The sequence below is a fragment of the Giraffa tippelskirchi genome, chromosome 3 (genome assembly GCF_054371585.1).
Source record: "Giraffa tippelskirchi isolate mGirTip1 chromosome 3, T2T-mGirTip1v1.2.pri, whole genome shotgun sequence".
NCBI lineage: Eukaryota > Metazoa > Chordata > Mammalia > Artiodactyla > Giraffidae > Giraffa > Giraffa tippelskirchi.
This window is the reverse complement of record NC_137277.1, coordinates 187393226-187416140: the sequence shown is the minus strand read 5'-3', so window position 1 is coordinate 187416140 and position 22915 is coordinate 187393226. Positions and strand designations below refer to the sequence as shown.

General features: G+C 52.8%; 2 protein-coding genes and 1 non-coding gene across 8 annotated transcripts in view; 1 reads left to right on the top strand and 2 right to left on the bottom strand.

The window, feature by feature from the left end:
• Positions 1 to 4475: 4475 nt before the first annotated feature.
• Positions 4476 to 4548, bottom strand: TRNAG-CCC (transfer RNA glycine (anticodon CCC)). Its single transcript has one exon. It is a non-coding gene; the product is annotated as a tRNA-Gly (tRNA).
• Positions 4549 to 7518: 2970 nt separating this feature from the next.
• On the top strand, positions 7519 to 15751 carry LDLRAD2 (low density lipoprotein receptor class A domain containing 2). The gene is given in 6 exon segments (XM_081574998.1): positions 7519 to 7600; positions 10032 to 10466; positions 13228 to 13359; positions 15235 to 15470; positions 15472 to 15512; positions 15514 to 15751. Coding segments are annotated over 6 exon segments (1164 nt in total).
• Positions 15752 to 16107: 356 nt separating this feature from the next.
• HSPG2 (heparan sulfate proteoglycan 2) overlaps positions 16108 to 22915 on the bottom strand; it is a 107984-nt gene continuing 101176 nt past the window's right edge. For 5 of the 6 annotated variants that reach the window (XM_081574591.1, XM_081574592.1, XM_081574587.1 and 2 more), the window contains 10 exons: positions 22467 to 22711; positions 21750 to 21921; positions 21552 to 21674; positions 21407 to 21463; positions 18619 to 18694; positions 18466 to 18544; positions 18270 to 18340; positions 18039 to 18122; positions 17556 to 17659; positions 16108 to 17391 (listed from right to left, as the gene is read on the bottom strand). In XM_081574591.1, coding sequence (XP_081430717.1) covers positions 17219 to 17391; positions 17556 to 17659; positions 18039 to 18122; positions 18270 to 18340; positions 18466 to 18544; positions 18619 to 18694; positions 21407 to 21463; positions 21552 to 21674; positions 21750 to 21921; positions 22467 to 22711 — 1184 coding nt within the window. In that variant the 3' untranslated portion in view covers positions 16108 to 17218. The remainder of the gene's footprint in view (positions 17392 to 17555; positions 17660 to 18038; positions 18123 to 18269; positions 18341 to 18465; positions 18545 to 18618; positions 18695 to 21406; positions 21464 to 21551; positions 21675 to 21749; positions 21922 to 22466; positions 22712 to 22915) is intronic. The other variant, XM_081574590.1, reaches the window with a different exon arrangement.

Below are 22915 nucleotides of genomic sequence, written 5' to 3'. Positions count from 1 at the left end.
TTATTAATACCATTTCTCTCAAAGAAATTTCTTGATGCTGACGTTTCTAGTGTCAGGAAGCACAAATACTCTATATTCATAAGTTTTTATCTTTCTAAAATTTACTTCATTGAAGTATGGTTGATTTACAGTGTTGTGCCAGTTTCGGCTGTGCAGCAAAGTGATTCAGATATATATATATATATATATGCATTCTTTTCCATTGAGACTTATTATAGGATATTGAATGTAGTTCCCTGTACTATACAGTAGGACCTTGTCTGTCCATTCTACATGTAATAGTTTGCGTCTGCTCACCCCAAACTCCCAGTCCATCCTTCTCCTCTCCCCATCCCCATTGGCAACGGGGTCTGTGAGCCTACTTCTGTTTCCAAGATGAGTTCATTTGTGTCATATTTTGGATTCCACATGTCAAGTAATATCATACGGTATTTGTCTTTTTCTTTCTGACTTCACTTCGTATGATAATCTCTCGGTCCATCTGTGTTGCTGCAAATGGCATTATTTCATTCTTTCTTACGGCCGAGTCGTATTCCATTGTATACATACACCACATCTTCGTTATCCATCCATCTGTTCATGGACATTTAGGTGGTTTCCATGTTGTGGCTGCTGTGAATAGAGAAGCATAAATACGCGTAGTCATCTTCGTTCTTCTTGTTACCAATGGGGTCTTTCTCTATCTTGTTCTGAAGGATGAACAAAAGTTTGAGGGGCATATTTCAGAGGCTAAACCACAGCAAGAAGAAGACCTTCTATGTCCTCCAGACACTGGGCACCTTCTCCCACACATGCCCCGTGCTGGGTAATGTCTGGGTGAAGCATCTCTTTGGGCTTCCCAGGTGGTGCTAGTGGCAAAGCAGCTCTTGTCTTGAGCAAGCAGTACAGCTCAGCCTGTCCCGTCTGTAGACACAGCCCATAGTCAAGTTCAGAAAAGGCACCAGTTTCTCTTCTTGAAGCCCATCCTTTTCCCAAATGGCATGCCTGTTACAGCAACATCCACAGAGCCAGGTCTTCATGGAAGGTTGCAGCTATCCCATTGAATAGTATTTATGGGCAAGCCCCAGCATTGCTGAACCAACCTTGCTATCTGCTTGCCCTGAGCAGTAAAGCTCAGCTTCACTACCTAGGTGGTAGTGAAGGAAAGTGCATTGTTGATTTATTTACTTTTGGTTGCTCCACATGGCCTGCAGGATTTTAGTTCCCCAGCCAAGGGTTGAACCTGTGCTTCCTGCACTGGAGGAAGTGCAGAGTTTTAACTGCTGGGGGAAGTCTTGCTGCTGCTGCTAAGTCGCTTCAGTCGTGTCCGACTCTGTGTGACCCCATAGACGGCAGCCCACCAGGCTCCCCCGTCCCTGGGATTCTCCAGGCAAGAACACTGGAGTGGGTTGCCATTTCCTTCTCCAATGCATGAAAGTGAAAAGTGAAAGTGAAGTCGCTCAGTCGTGTCCGACTCCTAGCGACCCCATGAACTGCAGCCTACCAGGCTCCTCCGTCCATGGCATTTTCCAGGCAAGAGTACTGGAGTGGGGTGCCACTGCCTTCTCTGGGAGAAGTCTTAGTACATCGAAATAATGTAGGGTGCCAAGCAAGGAGTCCAGGTGGCCAGTACGCAAAAGGCCTGAATTCCCTAATGGCTTTTAAAGATTGGAGGTAGGGGGCAGGGGATGTGTTGGGGGGTGAGTAATCAGCTCATGGACATTCTTCTGATTGGCTGGTGGTGAAGTAATCAGGAGTCAACTCCATCAGCCTTCTGGTTTCACAGTCTGGGGTTGTGGGCAGCATAGAGTTAACTTCTTCCACCTAGTGGGGTTTCAGTGTCTGAAAAACAGCTCAAAGGACATGGCTCAGACTATTATCTATACCCCTTGAGGGGGAAGTAAGTTTCTTGACTTTGTTTAATGACCAAAGTTATTTTGTCTTGCTTGACTGGGCTCCTTTCTTTTGGCATTTTCTCAGTTCTCTGATTAAACTTATTCTTTGGAACTCAGGGAAGGCCTAGGAGCATTGCTGAAAGTAGAGTCCAGATGCTTGCTGCTCAAAAGCCAATAAACAGGCCAGGATGGTGAAAAGGAAAATTCACTGTATTTTGAATGCGGTGGACATCTATCCAAAGATGACTCCCCCTACTCCTGACAATCGAGGGTAAGAACTTTTATAGCCAGAAGGAAAGGGCTACATGCAGAAATAGTACACTCAGCTGTAACAGTCATCTTGAAATTGGTCATCGGTGGTCTGATCTGAGGAGAAGGCAATGGCACCCCACTCCAGTACTCTTGCCTGGAAAATCCCATGGATGGAGGAGCCTGGTAGGCTGCAGTCCATGGGGTCGCGAAGAGTCAGACATGACTGAGCGACTTCACTTTCACTTTTCACTTTCACGCAGTGGAGAAGGAAATGGCAACCCACTCCAATGTTCTTGCCTGGGGATGGCGGAGCCTGGTGGGCTGCTGTCTGTGGGGTCACACAGAGTCGGACACTACTGAAGCGACTTAGCAGCAGCAGCAGCAGCAGGTCTAACCTGAGTCATCTTGATTGTTTTAGGTACAGTTAATCTTCAGTTGTGATCCACACAGTCAAAGGCTTTAGAGTAGTCAATGAAGCAGAAGTAGATGTTTTTCTGGAATTCTCCTGCTTTTTCTATGATCCAGTGGATGTTGGCAATTTGATCTCTGGTTCCCAGTAGTCATGTACAAATGTGAACGTTGGGCCATAAAGAAGGCTGAGCACTGAAGAATTGATGCTTTCAAACTATGGTGTTGGAGAAGACTCTTGAGAGTCTCTTGGACTATAAGGAGATCAAACCAGCCAGTCCTAAAGGAAATCAACACTATTCATTGGAAGGTCTGATGCTGAAACTGAAGCTCCAGTACTTTGCCACATGATGTGAAGAGCCGACTCTTTGTAAAGACCCTGATGCAGGGAAAGATTGAAGGCAGGAGGGGAGGAGTAGGATAACAGAGATGGTTGGATGGCATCACTGACTCAACGGACACGAGTTTGAGCAAACTCCGGGAGATGGTGAGGGAGAGGGAAGCCTGGCACTCTGCAGTGCACGGGGTTGCAAAAGAGTCGGACACGCCTGAGCGACTTAACAACAACAAATCTTCAGTTCCAGGGTTGGTTTGTTTCCATGAGGCCACTTCTCAGAATTGTGGCAGCTTATGTCATAGGTACAGTCTAGTCATCATGCAGTTAACTTCTTCCATGTAGTTAACCTCATCATGTAGTTAATTTCAGTATTTATAAAACAGCTCACAGGATATGGTCAGAATATTATCTACAGCCCTTGAGGAGGAACTAAAGCTCCTTGACTTTGCTTAATGACTACATTATTATTTTTTTAATGACTACATTATTACTATTATTTGGTCTCCTTTGACTGTTTTCCTCTTTTTCTGCATTTTCTCACTTCTCTGATTAAACGTATTCTTTGGCTAAAGTTTTTCCACAACAAAAAGCAGGCTGAGGACATGGGGAGCAAGGACCACGGGGTCAAGTTCTGTTTCAGGAGGTTAACGTTTTCTACAGACAAGAGGCAGGTGGAGGACGTGGGTGGGGGGGGATCTGTCCTTGGAAAGCCCCACAGGGTCCTGCTTGGTTAAACCTGGATACTTTGCCTTCTTTAACCTGGCTCTCGGTCAGTAAAGATGAAATATTATTTGCCGCTCTACTCACAGCCAATGAAATCTGACAAGTTAAAAAGAAATTTTTATTGAAGGACTTCCCTATCGGTCCAGCGGTTAATACTGATGCTTCCAACCCAGGGGACGCGGATTTGATCCCTGGTCTAGGAACTAAGGTCCTGCATGCCACACAGCATATGTTTTTATTGAAACATAGTTGACTTACAATGTTGTGTTAGTTTTGGGTGTACAGCAAAATGATTCAGTTCAGTTATACATATCTATATAAATATATTCTTTTTTTTTTAACAATCTCTTCCATTACAGGTTATTACAAGATATTGAGTATAGTTCCCTGTGCTCTACAGTAGGTCCTTGTTGGTTATTTAATTTGTATACAGTAGTGTGTATATTCGCAGAAGGCAATGGCAACCCACTCCAGTACTCTTGCCTGGAGAATCCCAGGGACGGCAGAGCCTGGTGGGCTGCCGTCTATGGGGTCACACAGAGTCGGACACGACTGAAGCGACTTAGCAGCAGTAGTAGCGGCAGTGTGTATATTGAGTATAGTTCCCTGTGCTCTACAGTGGGTCCTCGTTTGTTCTTTAATTTGCATATATAGTAGTGTGTCTATTTCAATCCCAAACTCCTAACTTATCCCTTCCCTCCCTCTCCTTAATAACCACAAGTTTGCTTTCTATGTCTGTGAGAGTATTTCTGCTTTGTAAACAAGTCCATTTGTATCATCTTTCCACATATAAGTGATATCATATAATATTTGTCTTTTTTTAAAAGAATTATTTATCTATTTGCCTGGGCCAGGTCTTAGTTGTGGCATGTGGGATCTAGTTCCCTGACCAGGGATTGAACCTGGGCCCTTTGCATTGGGAGCACAGAGTCTTAGCCACTGGACCACCAGGGAAGTCCCTAATATTTGTCTTTCTTTGTCTGGTTTACTTGACTTAGTATGATGATCTCTAGGCCCATTCATGTTGTTGCAGATTATATTATTTCATTCTTTTTTATGGCTGAACAATAGTCCCTGTGTGCGTGTGTGTGTGTGTGTGTGTATGTAGACATCACATCTTTTTTTTTCTTTACAGCTTTTTTTTATTGGAATATAATTCTTTACAATATTGTGTTAGTTTCTGCTGTACAATAATGTGAATCAGCCATAAATATACACATATCCTCCAAGTCTTGAGCCTTCCTCCCACCCTGCCATCCCACCCCTCCAGGTCATCACAGGGCACCAGAGGGCACAGCTCCCTGTGCTGTATACAGCTGCTGCCCGTTAGTTGCCCATTTCACACATGGTAGTGTGAATATGTCAGCGGTATTCTCGCAAGTCATCCCACCCTCTCCTTCCCCTGCACCGTGTCTACACGTCCACTCTCTACCTCTGCACCTCCATTCTTGTCCTGCAGATACTTTCATCTGTGCCATTTTTCTAGATTCTGTATCGATGCATTAATCTATGATATTTGGTTTTCTCTTTCTGACTTACTTCATGCTGTGTAATGGGCTCTAGGTTCATCCACATCAGTACAATTGACTCAGTTTTTGTTCTTTTTTTTTATGGCTGAGTAGTTTTCCAAGATATATATATATATATATATGCCACATTTTCTTTATCCATTCATCTGTCGATGGACATCTAGGTTGCTTCCATGTCCAACATCTTTTAAAGTTTAAAAACTGACAAAAACTGTGAACACTATAAAGTCAAAACAATAGCATGTTTTTATCAATCAATGGCCTAACATCCTTCTATAATGACCCTTTCCCTTACTTTTTTTGGCGGCACATCCTTTTGTCCCTCCTATGACAACACTGTACAAGATTTTCCATGACAGGACTAGAAAGATAATTCAGTCTTTCCTTTAGCATGACTGATCAAAATTAGTTTTTTTATTTTCAATTAGTGATGATTTAGACTTTTTTCCTCAGCTTTGCAGTTCATTATTAGTAGTAAGATTATTTATTCTCTTAAGGATTGTTGTCAAACTTGAGATAACCTCTATCAAATTTCTTACATATGTGAGCTTTAAGATTGGCTTCAGACAGTTCAAACCTTATTCCTCCTTCAATCCCCTCACACCGGGAGGCCAGGCACAGTCATGACCTCTGATTCTGTACCTTCATGTCACAACACTGGGACAGACAGTATACAGGGCAGGAGGAAGATTCCTGGAAGGCATTCTGGGGCATTCAGAAATAATAAAACGCCACCTGGAAGGAGCCAGGACCCCTAATCATACCTCTGCAAACCCAAGCTCAAAGCCACCTCCCTTAGCCAGATTTCAAAAATGCCCATGGCCATCTAAAGAGAGGTATGATGGAGGAGACTGGGGTGGGAAAGAGACAGTGATCTGAACTGATTGTGGTTAAAATATCTCACTTTTGCAAATTTTATGAAATTATGTAATAATCCCATGCAAGTAATATGTCCTGATGCGCAAGCCTCACACATTTCATGATAGATCCACTCCTGCCAAGGGCGTTCCCATGGCCTAGCCTTGGACAGCACATACAGCAGGGTGTCAAGGTTGCATCGGATGTCGGTTCTGGAAAGGAGAGCGTTAGGGAGCAGTAGGGCCAACAGCTTTAACCTCGCCACAGCGTTCTCAGGCTCTGAGGCGGCGTCTCAAAGTCTGAGGTGGGGACGTCTTGAAACACGGAATGTCTATTTAAATAATAATGATGGGAGTCATCATCCAGCCTGACAAGCACCAGGCACTTTGCTATAGTGACAGACACTATTCTAAGTCCCCCACTTGTATCAAGTTACTTATCCTTTACAATACACCTATCAAGTTAGATCTACCATTATTCTACTTCACAGATCAGGAAACTGAGACCTGATAAGTTTCAGTTTCATATATTAAGGTTCTATGTATGATGCTGCTGCTGCTGCTAAGTCGCTTCAGTCGTGTCCGGCAACAAAATAGACATAAATAAGCAAAGTAATTCCCTTTGTAGCTCAGTCGGTAAAGAATCCGCCTGCAATGCAGGAGACCCGGCTTCGATTCCTGGGTCAGGAAGATCCCCTGGAGAAGGAAATGGCAGCCCACTCCAGGATTCTGCCTGGAGAATCCCATGGACAGAGGTGCCTGGCAGGCTACAGTCCATGGGGTTGCCGGAATCGGACACGACTTAGCAGCTCAACCGCCACCACCACCACCAGAGTAATTTCAGTGAGCACTGAGATAAATTCGGGGACATGTGACTGAGTGACAAGGAGGGAAAGCACTAATTTAGACTGAGAAGTGGTCAGGGAAGCGTGGTCTGAGCAGGTGACCCGTGAGCTTGAAATCGGAATGACCCAGAGAAGCCAGCCAAGGGCCGCCGTATGGGGGAGGGGCAGTCCAGGTGCAGGAGCGGTGAGGGCAAAGGCCCTGAGGCAGGAACACTGTAACAGAGCCCAGTCCTGGGCCAGTGCTCCTTCACCACTTGCTGCCTCTCTAGGCCCTCGGAGAGGCCCGTTTGGTGTACTGGGCCTCCCCTTAAGCTCGGCCCTAAGATGCCAACTTCTCCAGGAAGGCGGCAGCTCTCTGAGGCTGTGGGACCCCCCTCCTAGAAGCCCTGTGGCTGAACCGGATCTGAGTTTCCTGGTTCCTATCTGGCAGGGGATGAGCAGGCATCCTCCCCGCCTTCTCTCCCCAGGCTCTGGCCCTAGCCCCAAATCTCCATGGCAACCCTAGACACAACCCTGATCTGAAGAAGAGTCTGGAACGGGGAACGCAAACATCACTGGAGAGACCAGAGGAGCTGGTGTACTTGCCTCCTCTTGCTCCCTGCGTCCTGCCAACCCCTCCACCGCAGTCTCCCCAAAGAGCCCAAACTACGGATTCTGCCGGTCTGCCCCACTGCCGGGCACAGGACGGCCGGGATGGAAATCTGTCCTCCGCAGCTGCCCCAGAGGCTGCTCCTGCTGGGAGCAGCCGCATTGGCTGCATCAGCTCTGCACACTGGTGAGTCCGACGGGGCTTGGCTGGGCAGGCAGGAGACTCAGGCCCACCACCCTTAGAGTCTGTTTCCCCAATCAGCATTCACCCTGATGGGCTGGGATCCCTTGGGTTGGGGGACACTGGGAAACTCTGAGTCTGCTCTTGCCTGCCACCCCCAAATCCACCCCAGTCCCTCTGGGTGGCTGGAGCTCCAAGTCACCCAGAAGCAAGGGCCTGGGGGCAGGTGGGGCAGCCCTCAGGTCTGGCTCTGGGAAACGCTGTGGACTTTGGAGTCAGATGGCCCTGCATTCACACACTCACTCTACCCTTGACATCATTTTTTTTTTTTTGCTTCACTGCATGGCATGCGGGACCTTAGTTCCCCAACCAGGGATCGAACCTGTGGCCCCCTGCATTGGAGGCACAGAGTCTTAACCACTGGATCGCCAGGGGAGTCCTGACATCACTGTTTCTAAGTCTTGGTTTCCTCAGCAGTAAAATGGGAAGAACGATAGAGCCTTGTCCCTTAAGGGACTAATAATATTATCCATATGAGGTCAACCATGCAAGACACACAGACAGCACCCTGCACATAGGAGGGGCTCGTTCACTCACTTTGTGAAACTCCCCGTGTCCCGTGTGCCTCCAAGACATGTTCTGGCTTTAGTAGATCTGCACAGATATGAGAAGATGCTCCTACATCCTGAGCCCTAAAGGAGAATTTCTCCCCCAAAGACCCAGATCCCGTCTTGTCCTCAAGCACCACTAGTCCCCTTACCATGCACCAGAAAAGCCACCTCCTGTTCTCTCTCTCTCCTTACAAAAATCAGAGATGGTTTGAATACTTACACATTATCTCATTAATCCTCATAACAATTCTGTACCAATGAGGAAGTTTGGGGCTGGTATCTACCAAACTAAAGGGAGTGTTTAACATAAGGACATTTATTATTTCACTTAAGAGAGGCCTTAGGTGAGACCAGGATGGTTTTCAGCAGCTCAACTGTGCCAAGGCTCCTCCATAATGCTCATGACCTCATCCTTGCAAGATGGCTGCTGCAGCTCTAAGCATCACATCCTCAGTCAATGACTTTCAAAAGCAGGAAGAAAAAGGGGCTTCTCATCACACAGCTCTCCCTCCTTTTTTTGTTGTTAAATTAAGGAGGAAAATCTTTCTCAGGAACCCTCAGCAAGCCTCTCCTTAACTCTCATTGGCCAGAATCAGGTCACATGCCAATCCCTAAACCCGGCAAATAGAATTAGGATTACAAGACTTGGATTAAGCTAATGACCAGGGGGCTAGCATGTTGCTCCCTGACAGCTGAGGGGAACTGAGTTTCTTTAGCAAGGAGAAACAGGGAATGGCTGTTGGCTGGGCAGGTGCCCAACTGTATCTCTCCCATCCTTCCTTACATAAGATAAAACTAACACTTCTGCAATCCTCATTAGGCGCTCTCTGAAGCACTGCACCCATACCCATACATGTCCACAATCCTCTAGTTTCCACTCCAAAATATGGAAAGGTCTGACAACCAATATTTGTTTTTTAACTAACTGGCAACACCTTGGCCTGAACTGACAGGAGTCTGTGTATTGTCTTTATTTGTCCTACTTAGGGTAAATGTTCTGTACAACTGCTCTAGAAAATGTGTTTTATCACAGAGAACTGTGTCAGACTCCATTTGGGGCTGTATCATGCGGAGAAGGCAATGGCACCCCACTCCAGTACTCTTGCCTGGAAAATCCCATGGATGGAGGGGCCTGGTGGGCTGCAGTCCATGGGTTCACTAAGGGTCGGACACGACTGAGCGACTTCACTTTCACTTTTCCCTTTCATGCACTGGAGAAGGAAATGGCAGCCCACTCCAGTGTTCCTGTCTGGAGAATCCCAGGGACGGGAGAGCCTGGTGGGCTGCTGTCTGTGGGGTCGCACAGAGTCGGACACGACTGAAGTGACTTAGCAGCATTTGAAATGCTGCCATTTCCCCAGCAGCATACTGTCTTTCTAAAATCTGGGAAATTCTGAAACCGCATCCGAAGGTTTCTTTTTTAGATTTTTTGTTTTAAATGTGGACCATTTTTAAAGTTTTTATTGAGTCTGTTACAATATTGTTTCTGTTTTATGTTTTTTGGTTTTTTGGCCACCTGGCAGGTGGGATCTTAGCTCCCATACCAGGGGTGGAACCCGCCCCCCCACCTCCATTGGAGGGGGATGTCTTAACCACTTGGCTGCCAGGGAAGTCCCTATCCTAGGGTTTCTGAGTAAGAGATTGAGGCCTTGAAGTAGATTTTGTAGCCCTCACAAATATTCTGAGATGGATCAATCATCTGCCATTTCCCCAACAAGAAAACTGAGGCTCAGAGAGGGTGAGCGACTGGCTCCAAGCCACACAGCGGGCAGATGGCAGGGGCCAGGCTGGGCACCGCGGTTCCAGGTCCGTGTTCTCCGTTGCAGCTGACCTGGTGGACCTGTGCGGCCGGACGTGGCAGGGGGACGGGCTGCAGCTGCGCTCTCACTCCGCGTCGCGCCGCTTTTACTTCGTAGCCCCGGACATCGACTGCGGGCTCTGGGTGAGGGCGGCCGCCCCCGGCGACAGGATCCGCCTCCAGTTCCGCTTCTTCCTGGTCTACAGTCTGACCCCGCCGTCCGTGCCGCCCCCAGCGCTCAACGCCTCCGCCCCGCTGCCGGCGGACCCCTGCGTCCCCGGGTCCTACCTGCAGTTGTACGAGGGGCCGCCGGGGACGCCCCGGCCCCTGGGAGACCCGCTCTGCGGCCTGACTATCCCGGCCCCGGTGACGACCTCCGGGGACCTCCTGGGCCTGCGCCTGGTTACCAGGGGCCGCCAGCCCCGCGTCGACTTCGTGGGTGAAGTCACCTCTTTCCGGCTGGGTGGGTTGGAGCTGTCGGCCTGGACCTGGAGGGGCCCGGGCCTGCGGGCCGGCGGAGTGGTCCACATCCAGAGCCAACCGCTGGAACTTGACTTCCTGCACCTCACACTCCAGCATCCACTCCCTCATACACACGGTGCAAACACACACCTCACACCTCATGCACCCGGCTTCACATACCCGGCACACACAGACTGCCAACAAACGACCCACCTGGCTCACATACGGCACACTCACTGGCACACACAGTTTGCATCACACACACACCTCATACACAGTACCACTTTGCACACTTCCAGGCAACTCATACCCACATATGTTCACACACCGGCTCCTCTGTCCTGAGTCTGCCTCTCAGAGGATTGCAGAGGGGTGGAGAGTTAGGACTCTTGGTGATTGTAAGTGAGGGAAACCTATGCAGACAAGGAAAGGGAACTGATTGTGATGTTAACAATAATCCCTTATTGAGCACTGTCTCCTGCCCTTGGCAAGCCAGATCGCCTCTGTTCTCACAGCAGCTCTGCTGGGTCATACACTCGTATTGATGGATGGGAAACAGGCTCAGGGAGGTTAAGCAAAGTGCTGCAGGCCACCCAGATCACAGGCGGGGCGGCGGGGCTGTAACTGCTAGAGCTGGTCCTCTGTTCACATTGAGTCAAGGCTTTAGTCCCGGCAGGTTCCCCAGGACTGGAGACACTCACTGATGCTACCCTAGACGAGCTGCCGAAGCCCAGACGTTTTCAAAACCACGGAGAAGCTTCATCGCCCTCTCTGCCAAAATATCCAGACTGGAGCATTAAATATGGGGTTGTGAGAACTTCGAGGCAAGAACGTGGTGGTGGGTGCTCTGAGAGCCAACCCAGGTTCACCAGGAGCTGGACCTCGACATGCCAGGCCCTCGACAGCCCTTCAACCCGAGCTGGTCAGAGAGCACCCCCTGCGGTCTCATGTGTCTCTTTGGGGCCGTGACTGACGGGGCCTGGGGTCCCCTTTCTGGCTCCTGCGCCAAGGGTCCTAATGTTGTTTTGCAAGAAGATCTCACCGGCTAATGGGAAACCAACTCCTTCCCTCCTTCCCTTCTTTATTTCCTCTCTCTCCCTTTCCCCCCATGACCTTACCCTCCTGTGAGGCGCCGGCCAGGCATGTCGCAGCTGCTCTATAGTTAGCAGGATTGGACTCTGAAGAGCAGTGGCAGTGGTGAAGCTCTGTAGCAACTCTGGCTCCTTTGGATCGCTTTTTATCATATTACTGTTTCTGCTTCTGCTCATAGATATACGCGCTGACACCTACACATCTTGCGTGTATGAGAGCATTCACTTTCGTTTGCACATGAAAGAAACCCAATTCGAGTTGGCTTAAGCCAAAGGAGAATTTGGGGGGCTCCTATAACTGGGATACTAAGGTGTTGGTTCAGGTATAGATGGATCCAGCAGCTCAAGTGATGCCTCCCAGGCTCTATCTCTTTATTCTCTCCCTTTGCTTTGGGTCTGTTTGGCTTCCATCTCAGGCAACTCTAGCTGCCTCTTTCTACTTGTCAGCAAGGTGACCCTGCAGCTCCAAGAACATAATCTCTCTTATAACTCTCACCTCAATGAAGAGAAGAGTGAGGATCTTTTCTCTGTTGGCCACACCATTGTGTGGCTGGCAGGATCTCAGTTCCCAACCAGGGACTGAACCCGAGCCCCCCCCACCAGTGGTGAAAGTGCCAAGTCCTACCCACTGGACCGCTCGGGAACTGCAGGGATCTTAAGGTTCTAGCAAAAGTCCTCAGGGTCAAATCTGATTAGCCACATGGGCCACGTGTCCATTCCCAGAGCCAGGAATGGAATGCTCTGATTCCCATGCTGTGCTCTGAGCCACGGTATTGGCCAGTCCTGCCTGACCCAGCTTTTTTCCACAGAATGGGGTGCTGCATAAGCCAACCTGTCTGCCGCACCTGGGCACCAGGTCATCCCCTCTTCTCCTCTGTGTGTGTATTCATTCATTTAACAAATATTGAGAAGCTGCCACGTACCAGGGGCTGTTCTAGGCGCCAGGGATTCATGCAGCAATGAGTGAAGGAAGTCCCTGCCTCATCTGAGCTGACGTTCTAGTGGGTGAGACAGACCACAAAGAATCAAGCAAATCTGGGTTCTGCAGAGGTGGTAAGTGCTGCAGGGAAACCAGAGTCAGGATCAAGGGGTGGTGGGGGAGGGGTGACGTGCTGTTCTTGTGTGGGGTGTGAGGGCAGGCCTTCGGACAAGATGACATTCAAGTGGAGACCTGAGAGGAGCAAGCCATACAGTTGCAGGTGGGCTGATGGCAGGTACAGTGCTGAGGGTGGGGAGGTGCTTGGAGTGTTCAGGTCGCCGGGCACACACATGTGCGTGTACACACACACATGCTCACATGAGCATGGGGCAGAATTCCTACCCTGCTGCTTAGATACAAGCTATGTGGCCTTGGTCTAGCAACCTAGCCTCCCTGTGCCTCAGTCTTCTCATCTCTAAAATGGGGTTGATAACAGTATTGACCCCACAGGGTTGCTATGAGAACTCAGTGAGCTGGGATGTGAACCGTGCCTGGCCCGGCATAGGAACTCCGTAAATCTTAGCCACTGTCACCCTCATCTTTATGATCACACCCCTGTCTCATCCACATTCTCATGTACACGTGCCTGGAAACAGCCTCTCCTGCTCACACCTCCCACATCCCCTCCCCGCAGGGCCACGCCTGCCCCGGTGCCCAGGGTCCTCATCGCATGCCTCCCCTCTCGGCTGCAGGATCCTGTGGTGCCTACTTCCCATGTCGGAACGGCAGGTGCATCCCCCCGAGCCTGGTGTGCGATCGCTGGGGTGTGGACAACTGTGGTGATAGCAGTGACCAGGCTTCCTGGCCACCAGCCAACTGTGGAGGTCAGTGGGGGGCGTGGCCTGGGCCCTGCCGAGCAGCTGGGATGGAAGCCGGAGGCCGGAGGCAGGGTTGTGGTGGGAGAGGATAAGGGGAAGCAGCGGGGACTCTGTTCAGACCAGGCTGAGGACCTCTAGCCTGAGGACCAGAGGACGTTAGAGCTAAAAGATGCCGGAGGTGATCGGGTCCCGCTGCTTCCAAATGGTGTTTCAGTGGTGGTGAGGGTGCATGCTAAGTCATTTCCAAGAAGAACTGACTCATTGGAAAAGACCCTGATGCTGGGAAAGATTGAAGGCGGGAGGAGAAGGGGACGACAGAGGATGAGATGCTTGGATGGCATCACCGACTCCATGGACATGAGTTTGAGTCAACTGCTGGAGTTGGTGATGGACAGGGAGGCCTGGCATGCTGTAGTCCGTGGGGTCACAAAGAGTTGAACACAACTGAGCAGCTGAGCTGAACTGAACTAAAGCCATTTCCATCATGTCTGACTCTTTGTGACCCCATGGACTATAGCCCACCAGGCTCCTCTGTCCATGGGATTCTCCAGGCAAGAATACTGGAGTGGGTTGCTATGCCCTCCTCCAGGGGACCTTCCAGACCCAGGGATTGAACCTGTATCTCTTTATGTCTCCTGCATTGGCAGGCGGGTTTTTTGTTTTGTTTTTTTTACCACTAGCACCACCTGGATCAGGGTTCGAACCCATGTCTCTTGCATTGGCAGATGGATTCTTTACCACTGTGACACCAGGGAAGCCCTCCATGAAGACATTTTTGTCTATTTTTCTCACTGTCATATCCCTTAGTCCCCAGAGCAATGCCTGGGGTATAGTAGATGATCAAAAAATACTCACTGAATAAGTGGAAGAATGAACCTCCCCACGCCTCCATTTCTTTACCTGTAAACTGAGGATGATAAACCTAGCCTTTTAGATTTGTCATGAACTTTAAGTGAAATCCTGTGGGTGAAGAGCCCAGCACATGGCACAGTGCTGGGTGCACTGACAATGCTCAGTACAGGTACTTCCTTCTGGAGAAGTAGCTCCATTCATCCACTGCTGCCCCTGGAGCTAGACTGTGAGTTCGAGTCCTCCCCTGCCACTTCCAGCTGTGTGACCCGGGCAAGTGACTTAGCCTCCCTCTGCGCCTCAGTTCAGTTGCTCAGTCGTGTCCAACTCTTTATGACCCCATGGACTGCGGCACGCCAGACCTCCCTGTTCATCACCAACTCCCAGAGCTTGCTCAAACTCGTGTCCATTGAGTTGGTGATGCCATCTAACCATCTCATCTTCTGTCGTCCCCTTCTCCTTCTGCCTTCAATCTTTCCCAGCATCACGGTCTTTTCCAATGAGTCAGTTATTTGCATCAGGTGGCCAGAGTATTGGAGTTTCAGCTTCAACATCAGTCCTTCCAATGACTATTCAGGACTGATTTCTTTTAGGATGGACGGGTTGGATTTCCTTGCAGTCCAAAGGACTCTCAGGAGTCTTCTCCAACACCGCAGTTCAAGAGCATCAGTTCTTCGGTGCTCTGCTTTCTTTATAGTCCAACTCTCACATCCATACATGACAACTGGAAAAACCAGAGCTTTGACTAGACGGACCTTTGTTGGCAAAGTAACGTCTCTGCTTTTTAATATGCTGTCTAGGTTGGTCATAACTTTTCTTCCAAGGAGCAAGCATCTTTTAATTTCATGGCTTGCAGTCACCATCTGCAGTGATTTTAGAGCTCCCCAAAATAAAGTCTGTCACTGTTTCCACTGTTTCCCCATCCATTCCTTATCTGTAAAATAAAAATACTAACACTTGCTAAGAGGTTTTAGGAGGATTAAATGAGACATAATCATAATTATCATAATTATCAATTATTTCCCCCTGCAGGTCCCTCTCCAGTGCCCAGCCAGGCAGGGAAGACGGATGATGGTACCTCCCAGACCCTGACTCCTTCCCCAGCTCTCCAGTCTTCAGGCCCCCTGGGGATGGCAGCTGAGATGAGTCCGCCAGCCCACTGGGACCCTGCCCGACAGGGTGTAGCTCTGGAAGGTAGGGGGCTCTTGGTTACCACCCACTGTTGCTGAACCCACCAAGATCATACTTGTCCCGCTCCAGGGATGGGCAGGGGGCAGCAGGCCCAGGCTGAGGCCTGAGTGGGCGCTCTCTTTCTGCAGGGCCCCGGCTGCAGGGGGTGGCGCTGGCCTCCTCGCTGTCCCTAGCCTCTGCTGGCCTCCTCCTGGGCCTCCTCTGGTGCTGCTGCTCCTCCAGCCAGCTGGCCTGCCGGGCCAGGGCCCGTGGCCTCTGCCTCTGCTGCACTGGCTATTACACATGTCCTGGCCAAGTGGCTCCTGGGGGGCTGCGGCTGACTGAGCCAGCCTTCCAGGGTCAGAGGGTGCATTCCTAGAGAGTGGGCTCTGGGGTCGGACAGTCCCAGGTTCTGCCCCCATGCCCCCCACAGGGCTGTCTACCTTTGGGCCTGTCACATAACCCTCCAAGACTCAGTTTGCCCCTCTGGAAAATGGGATGATTCCTGCCTCAGAGGGTCATGGTGAAGGCCACAGGGACAGCTGACCCCGCAGCTTGTTTTGGTGGCTGGCACTCTGCTGGGTCCAGGAAGGGCAGGGGGCAGGGGCCTCACGCGCCTGAAGCTGTCTCACTTCACCCCTGGACCTCGCTGGTTCATCCTGCTTGGTCCCACCCTGGCCCACCCTCAGGGACCACGAGTCCCGCTTGAATCAAAGACACAGGAGACAACAGCCCTGGCGGGGATAGCACCGTTTATTAAGAAAGATCAAGACAAAGACCACAGGAGGGTCCCTTCTAGGACACAGAGGCCAGGCATCCCGGCCCCACGTCTGGGGGACTGCTGGCGGGGCGGGTGCGTGCCTCCAGGCGGGCCCTCGGGTGCCCACAGATGGGGCAGGACGGTCACGTCCCCTCCCTGGCCCTCCCAGTCATGAGTCCCAGCTCCCCCCACCCAAGGCACCCAAGGCACTCCCCCCACCCAAGGCACTCTTTCTGACCACCAAGACCTCCTCCCACCACGTCCCCTGGGCCTTCACTTCCAGATCCATGGTGGGGGGGGGCCCTGGCGCAGGCAGGGAGCCCCTCTCAGTGCTGGGCTCTGCCTGTAGCAGCTCCTGGTACGAGTTGGGTGGAGTTTCCCTTGCAGCCCCTTGAGGGCAAGGGGCCCTGGGCTAGGTGTGGGGTTGGTGGGGAGGGGGGCGATGCAGGCCAGGAGGGCTTGGTGGGAGGGGGAGGCTGCCAGGGGCTGGGGGCCCGGCTGGTCTGGTGGGGGTGGATCGGGGCTGGGACGTGGGCTGGTGGGGCAGTGGGGGCTGCCTGCCCAGGGGTGAGCTGCCTTTTGCTCCACAGTTGGCACTAAAGAGCCTTCCCAACCCAGAGGAGGGTGGCCAAGGCCAACTGATACCCTCCGCTCCGGGTAGCTGGTGAGGCTCCAAGGTGGCTGGCAAGGTGCTGGGCTGGAAGCTGAGGTTGGCTCCACAGAAATGAGGGCCACCACCCTGGGGCTGAACAAATGGGCAGCCCAGCACTGCCTTGGGGGGGGGGCTCCGTTGGTGGGGGTGGTTCTGATCCCACTGAGCCACCATGCTTAACCCCAAGTCCTGGTGGCCCCCCGAGCCACCTGCTCTGCCCACAGCCTGTGGCTCTGCCCAGGTGTGTTTGTGGGTGGGGGTGGCGGGGAACGTGCCCACCCTCCGTCCAGCCCAGGGCAGTAGCAGCAAAGCGTGGCATCGCCTCGGTTTCTTACAAAATATTCATCATCATCATAATAATAATATTAATAATAATATAGTCGCCGTTGTGGGGCTGGGGCGCGGCTCGGGAGTCCCTGTGGGGCGGGCAGCGCCTACGAGGGGCAGGGGCGTGTGTTGGCCCCCGCCTGGGCGCGGTGCTGCAGGTCCACTGGCTGTGGGGGGGGGCCGCCGGGCCGGGCTGAGTGCAGCACCAGGTTCTTGATGCAGCCTGTGATGCCCGAGGAGAACCTGCCCCCAGTCAGCACGGCCACGTCGGGGGCTCCGCCTGTGAGGGGGAGGGAGAGAGGGCGGGCCCATCAGCCCCAGGAGCTCCGGGAGGGTGAGCTCCAGCTCCCCCCTCTGCAGGGGGGTGCACGGGCCCCCAGTCCCGCCATCGCCACCCAGAGGAGCGGGCCCCAGCCTGCACCGAGGCCTGCATTCAAGACTTACCGATGTAGATGCTGCCTTTGGTGTTGACCGCCATGTTCGGGCCTGGGGACTGGCCGCTCACCAGCTCCTCTCCATCCACCTGGATGGAGCCTCTCCGGCCCTCTCTGCATCAGAATGGGGATCAGGCCCTCACCCCCAATTCCCTGTCCTCCCCAGCCCGTGAGGGTCCCCTCCCTTTAAGACAGAGAGCTCCGCCCCCTGCTCCCCAAGTTCTTCCCTGCCCTCCGCACTGGGTGAGAGATCTGGCCCCACACTCACAGCTCCCGAGCACCCCAGCTGGGTTTCCCCCATCCCCTGGGGTGCTCGTACGCCCATCCCCGCCCCTCAGGAGTTCTGTCCTGTCCTGGAAGTCTGTGTTCTGGGTGGTGATTTCCCCGCTGACCCCACCCCCAAATTCTGTCTCCCCACAGCTCAGTGCCTGCCCTCTCCACGTGACGAGGGACTCTGGCCCCTCGCCCCGGTGCCCAGGGGGGGCTCCCTTACCGCAGCGCCGTCACACGATGCCACTCGCCATCGTTAATGGGGTCTTCGGAGACCAGGCGGGCCTCTCCGCTGCCCAGCTGGTAGCTGCGGGCACACAGGCCCAAGAGGGCGTGAGCAGGGGACAGGACTGGAGGAGGGGGTAGTGGGGGGTGTGGCTGGGGAAGGGACTGGAGGGAAAGCTGCTGAAGGATAAGGGGGGTGAGGGAAAGGAGAAGAGGGGCCAGGACCCACCTGAAGACGAGGTGCCCGTCCTGAAGCCCAAGACTGATGAAGTCCTTGCCTCGGCCGGACTCTCCCATCTCCTGCCAGGGAAACACAGCGTCTCTGTGGCCCCAGCAGCTGTGGCTGCCTCCTTTCTCTCCCCCACATCCCCGGCCACCGAGAGGCTGGGGACCCTGAGACCCCAGGCCAGACGCCCCACACTCACCTCGCCCTGCCAGACCAGGAGGCCGCTGGCCGTGCTGGTCCGAACCTCCAGCTCGATGGTCTCAGGCACCTCGGGGAGGCTGTGGTGGGGAAAGTGGGTGAGGGGGCAGAAGTCCCACCCCGGGCCCACAGACCCTCCCAACACTGGTCTTACCTCCTGGAGAAGACGCGGCCCGGGAGAGCAAGGAAGCCGTTGTCATAGAAGTAGGCTCCGTACTGCCCAGGGGCATCTGTGGAGGGGCAGTGGGGGCAATGCTGGGAGCCCCACCCACCCCCATGGAGCATCCATCCCGCACGGGTACCCCTGACCTCCGTCTCCACCCGGACCTGTACTGCTACTAACAGCCTGTGAACCTGCAGTCCCTGGGGACCCGGGGGACTGTGGGCAGAATTCAGGGGGCTCTGAACTTGGCTGGGAAAACAGTACAGTTCTGGTCTTGCTCACTTCTTCCTGAAGGTCAGCCACTGTTGAAGGTAGGAGACACACTGAAGAGGCTCAGGGCCTGTGACTTGGTCACCAATGGAAGATTTCCTTCCCGCCTTGTGGTAGTTACAAGTACTTAAAAACACTGTTTATGCTTATTGCAACTGTGGTAGCTGTTGGGACTAACAACCCTAAATCTTGTATTTAACGGTTAATAAAGGAGCAAAAACTTTTAAACATTTTGATAAAAGTGAAAAGGGTGAGTCACTCAGTCATGTCCAACTCTTTGCAATCCCATGGACTCTAGCCCCCCAGGCTCCTCTGTTCATGGGATTTTCCAGGCAAGAATACTGGAGTGGGTTGCTATGCCCTTCTCCAGGGGATCTTCCCGACCCAGGGATTGAACCCGTGTCTTTTGCACTGTGGGTGGATTCTTTACCATCTGAGCTACGAGGGAAGCCCTTTGATAATCTTGTTTCAGGATAACTGGTTTCCTTTGAAATCTATGTGCGTCACTCATTCTGTGCAGTCAACAGGGTCGGGTAGGATGATCACCCAACCCTATTTGCCGGTTCCTGTTCTGGTTCGTTTTTTGACTGTGATGGGTCTTCCTTGTGGCCCTCAGTCTCTAGAGCGCACAGGCTCACTGGTTGCAGCATGTGGGCTTAGCTGCTCCAAGGCATGTGGGATCCTAGTTCCCTGACCAGGGATTGAACCCGAGTTCCCTGAATTGCACGTAGGATCCTTAACCACTGGACAGCCAGGGAAGTCCCCTGTCCCGTTTTAGCTTTGAAAGTCCCACATTCCCAGAAGTCTCTCAGTCCTGAGCAGACTGGGACAGCTGGTCATCCAGGTCAGTAGCACATAAACAGTTCTGAACCCTTGAGTTCCCTCCATCTTACAGACGGAAGACAGGCTCAGGGGTGACGGACCTGCCCAGGAAGTGGGAAGCCTGGATGGCAGCCCAGACCTTAAGGCTGCATCACCCAAACTGTGTGTGTGGCTATAACATTCCCAACCCTACCTGCTCAAAGCCATTCCGTACCAGCGCTGGCCCCTGGGGCCTGGCAGCTACCAGGGTAGGGGACACCCCAGCGGCCTCCACTAGCTGATGTAGTGAGTAGCTAACAGTTACCGACCACCTACTATGTGACAGTTATGGGGCAGGAAGTTTCACATCATCCAGCTACAAACATAATTTTTAACTGGATCCTTGTCACAACCCTATGTCTTTGCTACAGTTCACAAAAGCTAATATTCTTCATTTTTTCATACTCTTGAGAGTCCCTTGGACAGCAAGATCATACTAATCAATCCTAAAGGAAATCAACCCTGAATATTCATTGGAGGGACTGATGCTGAAGCTGAAGCTCCAGTACTTTGACCACCTGATGTGAAGAGCTGACTCACTGGAAACAACCCTGATGCTGGGAAAGATTGAGGGTGGGAGGAGAAGCGGGCAGCAGAGGATGAGATGGTTGGATGGCATCGCCGACTCAATGGACATGAGTTTGAGCAAACTCCGGGAGACGGTGAAGGGCAGGGAAGCCCGGCGTGCTGCAGTTCACGGGGTCACAAGGAGTCAGACAGGAGTTAGGGACTGAACAACAACAATATTCTGTGTCCACCGTGGACCAGACGTTGTTTGAAGCATTTTAAATACATTAAAGAATTCTATTCTCACACGAAAATTTTCCCAAAGTTTTGTGGAAGGATGTTACTTCTTTCTATTTAATACATGAGGAAACTGAGGTACAGAGAGGTTAAGTGACTCACCCAAGTCACAAAGGCAGGAAGTGGCAAGGCTAGGATTTGAATCCAGGCTCTTACCCACTAGACCACTACCTCTCCTGTGGTGTTAATGATAAATAAGATATGTATCTAGAAGTCAGGTAGCACAAGCCCTGTAAATGATGTTCAATAGATATATTTTTATATTGGAGTGTAACTGCTTTACAATGTTATGTTAGTTTCTGCTGTACAACGAAGTGAATCAGCTATATGTATACCTACATCCCTTCCCTTTTGGACCGCCCCCTCCCCCCATCCCACCCATCCAGGTGTTCACAGAGCACTGAGCTGAGCTCCCTGAGCTCCCAGGCTCCTACCAGCTATTTATGTTACACATGGTAGTAAATTCATTATCATTGCTTTTAAACAAACTGTGGAATCCTTGAGAACGAGGGTCCTGCCTTATTCATCTGACATTTACTGCTCCCAGGGCAAGGGTGGGCACACATCCACGTTTGTTGCTTTATGCATGAATACAGAGCAGAGAACGGAAGTGGTGCGCAGTCACCCAGCCTGCAAGCGCAGGGCGGCACCCGGCTCTAGGCGGCTCGTCTCTCCTTATCCTGTCTCTGTGCCCAGGGAGCCTCTCACCTGGACCGGTTTTATTTAGAGGCCAGGGTGGAGGGGTGGGGGGGTGTGGGGGTTACTGGAAGAGGGGCTGAGAGACCCAGAGTCTGGGAGGGACAAGTCTGCTCAGCTGCTCTGGCTGCTCACGGCCAGTACATACCGTTGCCCCCGCTGCCTTCAAGATGCCAGTCGGACTCCACCATGCCGTGTCCAGAGCCTGTGGGGAGAGGCAGGCTCCGGTCGGCGGGCTGTATCCAGCCCCTGGAGCCCCGAGGGGGAAGGCGGAGAGAAGCCGGGGCGCTTACTCTGTTGGCAGCGTGGGCCCGAAAAGCCGGGAGGACAGAGACAGCGGGTGCCCTGGCAGGTGCCCCCGTGTAGACAGGGCTCGCGGAGCTGGCAGGGGTTCTCCTCGTGCTCACAGAGGTCTCCTGTGGGTCAGGGCAGAGGTGAGTGGGCCGCTGACCACCCCGTGCTCCTCCCAGCACCAGCCCGGGCTCCCCCACCTTTGAAGCCGTCTCGGCACAGACACTGGAACTCATACTCGCCCGCAGGCATGCATGTGGCGCCGTGGTGACAGGGCTGGCGCTCACACGGCGAGCTGTCGTAGCACTGCCCGACGCCGCGGCTGCCCAGGAAGCTGTAGGTGAGGTCCAGCCGCTTTCCGTTCACTGACACCTGCGGGCAAAGGGGCACGCAGGGGCCTGAAGGACGCAGCGGGCAGAGGCACGGGGGTCCCAGCAGACAGAGGGGAGCAGGGGACCCAGGCTCAGGCTTGAGCAGTGAGGTGGGGGACTCAGGCAGGGAAAGTGTGAAAGCCGCTCAGTCGTGTCCGACTGTTTGTGACCCCCTGGGCTATACAGTCCATGGAATTCTCCAGGCCACAATACTGGAGTGGGTAGCCTTTCCCTTCTCCAGGGGATCGTCCCAACCCAGGGATCGAACCCAGGTCTCCTGCATTGCAGGTGGATTCTTTACCAGCTGAGCCACCAGGGAAGGAGGAACAGAGTCCAGGGCCTGCTGTGCGTGCGGGGAACACCCATCACAGCAGTCCCACCTCAGGACGACCTTTGAAGGCAGGTGCAATCATCCCATTTCACAGAGGAGGAAACTGAGGCTCAGAGGGGGAAGCATCTAGTCCCCAGCACCCGGGGCTGACGGCCACCGGCAGACGAAGGGAGACTGCCCCGCCCTCCCTGATGGTGGTCCGGAAGTCCACTCACCTCGCCCACACAGCCGTGGAAGTGGGCGCTCACGTTGGTGGCCGGGGGCAGCTGCACGGACGGCTCCACGCCGCCCAGGTAGAGCAGGGTGTGCAGGTTGAGGCCCTGGCTCTTGCCGGGCGAGGAGCGCAGCACGGGCCGCCCGCCGTTCACCCGCAGGCTGCCGTCCTTGTTGAGACGCTCTGCGGACGCGTGGTGCCAGCGGCCCAGGGCCAGGGGCTCGGTGCTCCGCAGGACAGCCAGGCCTGGGGAGGATGCCGGGCAGGGTTGGCACATGAATGGGACCCTGCCCTGGCCCACCCCCTACGGGAATTTGAGCAGACAGAACCTCCTTCAGCCTCCCTGTGTCCCCCGAGGAACCCCCAAAAGAGGTCTAGGGAATCGCTTCGGGTCACAGGGAGAGGAGGAACGCAAAGATCAGGGGCCTCCTGTTGGTCTGACTTCAGAAT